The sequence below is a fragment of the Xenopus laevis genome, chromosome 2S (genome assembly GCF_017654675.1).
Source record: "Xenopus laevis strain J_2021 chromosome 2S, Xenopus_laevis_v10.1, whole genome shotgun sequence".
NCBI classification, from domain to species: Eukaryota; Metazoa; Chordata; class Amphibia; order Anura; family Pipidae; genus Xenopus; species Xenopus laevis.
Window position 1 is genome coordinate 57,108,767 of NC_054374.1, and position 7,108 is coordinate 57,115,874.

Consider the following 7,108-nt stretch of genomic DNA (forward strand, 5'->3'; position numbering starts at 1 on the left):
CATTACCATCCAAATTACATAATCCATCTCTAACCTGTGTTGATCATACTGTCTATCAGTTTTTAAATTTGCTTCCCCAAATTTACATTTACAAATCAAGCACCATGCAGCTTATAAAGAGAAGAAAGAATGACAATTAAAAGAGAACCAAGCCCCCTACCCTCCATAGTCCCCCCTCCCTGTTGCCCCCCGCACAGGTGTTAAATACCTGTAAATGCCCCTAAGTCTTTAATTACCCCTCGAGTCAGCATAGCGGAGCTCACAGGGGTCATCTTCATCGCTTCAAGAATCTTCAGTAAGTAAGCGCCATATTCGTGCATGCACAGTTGTAGCAGTGTTATAGTCCAGAATAATTGCGCATGCGCCAAAGCCACTAAAATTGCCAAAGGGACCCGTCGATTCCCGAAGCGCCAGAAGATGAGCTACCCTGCACTGACTCTGCATTGAGGGGCATTTACAGGTATAAACACCTGTGTGTGGGGGGGGAACAGGGAGTAAGGGGCAGGGGTTTTCATTAGTTGGAGGGGGGTTTGGTTCTCTTTAAGAAGAGCCAAGACAACTGGAAAGAGGAAGAGCAACAGTTCTCAAATCATGTATTTTGGTTTTTTTAAAAAAAAATCGTAGCCTGGGGCAACAATACAAACATTTCTGCAAATATTCTCATTTAGAGATCAAGATCTGAAATTCATAATTGCAATTTGATAGTAAAAATTTTTTTTTTGAAAATTCCTATATAAATACAGAGGCTCCCTGATCTGCAGGTATACAAAAACAGAGGACTATGTAATGCCAATAAAAGTACAGTGTTAAGTGCTGTTCCCGTGTTTATTCCTGTTCCTATGTAAAAATATTCCTTGCTCTGCTTTTATAATCATTTACGTTTAATAATAAACTTATGTAAATTTGAAAGTTCCTGCTTTGTCTATACAGATATGGGACCTATTATCTAGAATTCTTGGGACTTGGAGTTTTCTGGATAACGGATCTTTCCATAATTTGGATCTTCATTATTTTCTTCAACTAGAAAATTGCGTAAACATTAAATAAACCCTATAGGCTGGTTTTTGCTTCCAATAAGGATTAATTATACCTTAATTGCGATCCAGCACAAGATACTGTTTTATTATTACAGAGTAAAAGTGAATCCTTTTTATAAATTTGGATTATTTGATTTAATGAAGTCTATGGGAGATGTACAATTCGTAATTTCTGGATAACAGATTTTCAGATAACGGATCCTATACCTGTGTGTGTGTGTGTGTATGTATGTGTGTATATATATATATATATATATATATATATATATATATATATATATATATATATATATATATATATATATATATATATATATATATATATATACACACATACATATATATATATATACATACATACATACATATACACATATACATATACACACATACACAGTTCAGGCTGTGGTGCACTCCAATCCAGCAGAGTTTTACTGCCTGGGTGCTGTCATATATAGCGTAGATAGTCGTATTCCAAGGAATGACGCACTCCAGGACTTCATAATGAGATCAAGCAAAGTGAAGTTTATTTGTCAACGTTTCAGTCCAGTCTGGACCTTTCTCAAGACATTATGAAGTCAAAAAATTCCAACAGTAAATAACGCTTCAGCAGGGTCTGTAAACAGAAGCCAGCTTGGACTTGAAGGTTAAAATGGAGGAAGGCCTTTTTAAAGGAGAATTGGCACCAAAAATTCATATCCCGCCCAGAAAAATTACATAATGACGTTCGGCGTCACAGCAAACCGACACCAGCGTCACTTGCGCATGGCGAACACGTGACATTGCCGGAACCATGCGCCCCAGAAGCCAGGAAGAGACACGACGGGAGTAAGAGAACAGAGAAATCTCCTGGCGCGTTTCACACAGTTTTTATGACATTTCTGAAAATCGCCTAATTTCTTACATAGAATGGGAAACCACCCTAACTATGAACACCAAGGGTCTACTGAACAGTTTCATGCCCAATATGCATAGATATACCAAAGTAGGTGGGCATGTGCGGACCTAAATAAAAATAGTGGATATGAATTTTCTCGGCTGCCAATTCGCCTTCTTTGGACAAAGCCCCCTGACTGCGTATTATGTGCCGAATGACCCCTAACAGTACGAAGACCCTTGAACACCATATATTTTTGTAAAGTACAAATTCTGACAAATCCAAGATGGGTAATTATGTATTTTTACTCCAAGCTACCAACCTGCAAAGCTTTTGTAAATTTAGCAATTTCTATATTTCTAGAAATCACTTAAATTTTTTTGAAATTTGAAGCATTTATCTCACATAATTTCTTACAAAGAAAAATAAATCCAAATATAAATTCCAGAGGTTTCTGAACAATTTGATACCCAATATGCATAGATATATTGAATTATGTGGTATGTACGGTAAATGAAAATAGTGCACATGAATTTTCTCGCCTGCCAACTCAGCTGCTGCAAACAAAACCCTGACTGCATATTACACCTTAAGTGTACAAAGACACCATGAAAACCATATATTTCTGGCAGATTTAAGACTTCTTTCTATACCAAATGATCAAACTTCAAAACTGTCCCAAAAACATGTAATGAACAAAAATGCAGTAAGAAAAAAAAAAAAAAAAAAAAGTGTGAGAGTGTGTATGTACTCACTAGAAAAGGTTGTGTGCGTGTGTATGTAAGTGTGCAAAATAGAAGTAGTAATAAAAACAGAAAAAAATTAAATAAAGACAAATATAATAATAAAGACAAATATAAAAGAAATGTGAAACGTGTGTAGAGGGTGCAGTGTGTGTGCATAATAGTGCAAGTTACAAACCTGGGAGCAGGAAAGGCTTGAGAATTTGCAGGAGGACCGCAGGCAGAAGTTAGGAAAGTTCCAGCAGCATCCCCAAGCAGCTCAGTGTAAAGGAGGCGGGGCTGGAAGTCTGCACTCTAACAGCAGGCAATTGCTGATGACTTCTCTGCTCTATGATGTCATCAGGGAGGCGATCCACCAGCTACAGGGCATCTTGGGGAACTCTGCTCGTTGCCTAAGGGATTGGGGTAAGTAATTGCAGCTCTGAGGCAAGGGAGCAGTGCTACTCCCAAAAGCAGGCACTGCTGTTTGGGATCTTGGGTGCTGTGATTGGGAGGGTGGGAGGCTGGGAGACCTGCCAGTGCTTGCTGCCTTGGGGGTCCTAGTGAATGCTAATGGCCTGCATTGACAGGTTTAGCCACTGATGCAGAGAAATCCCTCTATTTGCCAAAGAACATATTGAATACGTTCTTGGCAGTTGGAGCATCTGCCTGCCAGCATGTATAGAATACGTGTTTGGCAGGCAAAGCAGTAAAAGTTCACCCTTGCAATGTACAGCATAAAAAAAATATTTAAAAAAAGGTTTGTTTTGTTGTAAACAACAACAGTGTAAGATCTGACACCAAATTATAACAGACAGACAAGTCTTCTCTGATACATCTTATATTTCAGAACTGTATTTACCATGGTCTCTCCATCCCACATTTATTGATGTGTTTTTCTATCATTCTATCATAAAAAGTATTGCAGTTAAGGTACAATTAATACAGGAAAAGTATTATTTAATGAGAGCTGAATTATGACAGTGATTGTGTTAGTTTTCATACTAGGTAATAAAATAGACCTGTAAAGATCATTTGCATTAAAACTGAAAACAAAAATGATACGGACATTGTTATAACGCACCTGAAGTGACCCTATGGAGATGATCTTCACTGACAGATTTTGTAACAGTAGTTTGGCAAGGGGACTCCTCTCGTAGCTTGAGGTGGCTCTCTATAACCTGTGCAGCTGTCACTTCAGCTACCCTGGAGTTAAGCGTTTGATATGGTGAAGCATACAGGACATCTCCTCCATCATCCTCATCACCATCATCATCCTCAATATCCCAGGCATCACTAGTACTTTTCGCAAACTCATGGAAACTAGACGCTTTTCTGCTTTTCAAATGAAGTGGTTGCCGCCTTGAACGATCAGAAATATAACTGCCAAGACATTTGTAAATAAAGGTAGCAAGACTGTAAATTATTTATATGCATAAGGTATGAATATCCATTACTGTATATAAAAATACAAGCAGGAATTTTAGCCAAAACATTGTATACCTCTTATTGAGACGAGGGTCTAAAGGTGGGTGCTGGGCCCCATACACAGGTTGAATACTGAGAAAAGAATAAAAGGTATTGAGAAATAAAACATTACATTTTCAACTAAGATAACAACACTTCAAGTAAACAAAGAAACCCTTTATATCAGTTCCCTCCAGTACAGACAAGCTTCCTGTCCTTTTCATAGTAAAGATCTCAATATTTATATGAATTCCTGCAAATAACATAACACAAAGTATCTTGATACAAATTAATTTGTCAAGGATTCATTATCACCCACAAAACAAAGGACAAAGTTTTGTTGATTAAAGGGGAACTATCGCTGAAAAAAAAATTGAATATACGCTTCATCATACTGAAATAAGAAACTTTCTAAACACATTTTATTAAAAATTCTGTACTGTTTCTGAAACAATCACGTTTATCTCACTATTCTCTCTACATCTGTTTCTCTTAATTCTGTCATCTTGCAGGAGTTGGGTGTCAGATATTAATTAACAGTTAGTATATATCTTATAGGGGGCTCAGACGTATTAGAGCTCACTCTATTAAAATCACCAGACATTATGGGCATATTTATCAAGGGTCGAATTTCGAATTGAAAAAAACTTAAAAATTCGGATTCCAAAAGATCAACCGAAATTAAGTCGAAGGGTTTTTTTTGGACGAATAGGTTCGTTTTTGATCTAGTAGGACCGTATTCGGCCGAATGCAAATCGTACTAATCGAAGGAAAAGCGCATTTGATCGAATTAGATTTGAAGTTTTTCCCCCAAAAAAATGATTTTTCAAAGTCCACCAATTGACTCCAAATTGGTCATAGGAGGTCCCCCATAGGCTAAAAGAGCAATTTGGCAGGTTTTAGATGGCGAATGGTCAAAGTTGACTTTTTTAAAGAGACAGTACATGATAAATTTTGCTATTAGAATTTTTGGATTTTTTTCAAATTGAATTTGGACTATTCCCTCGTCGAAGTACACAAAAAATAGCTCAAAAGTCTATTTTTTTTTTTTTGAAAATTCACTTCAACCTTTGAAAAATCTGCCCCCATGTCTCTCTACATGCAGGATTTGTGCAAAAGGCAGGCGGCAGCGTCCCCCCTGGTTGTCAGGGGCAGCAAAAATGGTTTAAGAAAGGAAACCCCCCCTAAATGATTTATTGAATCTAACTGTCAATGAATATCTGACACCCAACTCCTGCATGAAGACAGAATGAAGAGAAACAGAAACAGTGAAGATAAACTTGATTACTACAGAAACGGTACAGAATTTGATTGTATTTAGAAAGATTATTTCAGTACAACAAACTTATATTCAATTTTCATTTTCGTGATAGTTCCCCTTCAAATGTGCCTATAGTTATTGATGATTCATTGAATATACTAATCACAGTGATGGGATGGAATGAGAATACTAGAGTTACTTTAACTAGGAGATCTATGTCATTCTCTGAAGTTTCAAGAACAACCCGTTTTCAAAAAACCGGACCTTGTTACTAAGTATACCGACACTCCTGTCAAAATAAATGAACTGAAGCTTCCTGGCACGGACACATTTCACCACAACTCTATTACAATGAGCTTGCAGAACTCAGCACATACATCTTTCAATTAAACACAACGCCATTTTCATTGCACTTTTCATTGTATTTCCGAATTTACTGATTTACTGTTAGCTTCAATGCATCAACTCATACACACTAACATACCCTCTACAAATCTTACTTCCTGCAAGCCAGTGCTATGCAAGTTGTTCTATACAACACTCCCTTCAGGAGCTCCTCGAGCTGTTACCTTCCAGGAAGCTTTGTATTCCTTTTCCAGAACTGTCTGTTATTCTCTGACATCCTGCAAATCCACAGTATTTCGTTTTCTAGGGTGTCCTCACGGTAGCTGCTAGTTCCCAGTTGATAACAGGCCGTGGGTGACGTCACGCACACGCGAACGTCTCGGGGAACGTCTCTGTCACGTGACATTCGGCGCATATTCGGCGCCTTCTTCAATGGTGGTCAATCGGGGATTGCTTGGAGAAGAACCCTGCCACAGTGCACCACCGAATAAGCATGGGGTTGAGCTGGGTAGTATTAGGTTTTTTTCTTGGGGCAGGATTTTACTCCGGTCTTCCCTTACTGTAATATGGGGGCGCTTGTGGAATACAGGGGCGTTTGCTATTCAGTGGAGGCTGCTAATCTTTTACGTACTTTGTGGCTTGTGCTCCTAATATTAGGGGGTTATTACAGCCAGCTTCTATGTGACATGTATTAAATTTTTGGGTGGTTGTGCTGATGAGTTTTGAGGGGTTTTTTTTTTAAGGGAGGATGTCGACTTTTTTGTGTACTCTGACATTTTTTGGGTGAAATTGGGTTGACGTGCAAAATCTTGAGCTATGGGGAAGAGTTTTGGAGTGTGCTGATGTTTTTGGTGTGAAATAATTGTGGGGTAGGTTTTTGTGTGCATAGAAATTCAGGTTTTATTTTTATTCTTAAAAAATCTTTATTGGTGCTGTTTTGCTAATGTGCTTTTTTTAACCCAGAATTTTGAGGGGAGATTGGATGAGTCTTATGGGGGGCATAAGTATTTAGATGACCCCTACACATACACACATTTACACACTTTTTAGAGCTATACACACAGACATGCACAAACACACTTTTAAACATGAAAAAATATTAGTTCTGTTTTATCAATTTGCCTCATGTTTTTCCCCTAAAAACTGTTGATTTCACAGCGTGGCTATTCAAGTATTCTGATAGCAGTCACATTTGTGATTTTGTTTTTTTTTGTTTTTTAATTGCGGGTTTATGCTTGCATTGTTGTTCTTTACTTTGGAGTAGAAAGACTTAATTACCCAAAAATATATATATATGTTTTTTTTGTGGGGGTCTTTGTACTGTTAGCGGGTCTTGTGGGGCATAATATGCAGTCAGGCCTTTGATTATAGAAGGCAAACTGGCAGTCGAAAAAAATTC

The 7,108-nt window shown here is 37.8% G+C and overlaps 1 protein-coding gene across 6 annotated transcripts in view; it reads right to left on the minus strand.

Moving 5' to 3' along the window:
* tbc1d22b.S (TBC1 domain family member 22B S homeolog) overlaps nucleotides 1–6,246 on the minus strand; it is a 60,844-nt gene extending 54,598 nt beyond the window's left edge. For 2 of the 6 annotated variants that reach the window (XR_005965800.1, XR_005965799.1), the window contains exons 1-3: nucleotides 5,934–6,244; nucleotides 4,140–4,196; nucleotides 3,721–4,019 (exon numbers count right to left, since the gene is read on the minus strand). Coding sequence is in view for 3 of the 6 variants with exons in the window: in XM_041583820.1 (XP_041439754.1) it covers nucleotides 3,721–4,019; nucleotides 4,140–4,196; nucleotides 5,934–6,124 (547 nt within the window). In the remaining 3 variants the exon portion in view is untranslated. Of the gene's footprint in view, nucleotides 1–3,720; nucleotides 4,020–4,139; nucleotides 4,197–5,933 lie in introns of all 6 variants that reach the window. The other 4 variants (XR_005965798.1, XM_041583820.1, XM_018249256.2 and 1 more) reach the window with 4 other exon arrangements.
* Nucleotides 6,247–7,108: the final 862 nt, after the last annotated feature.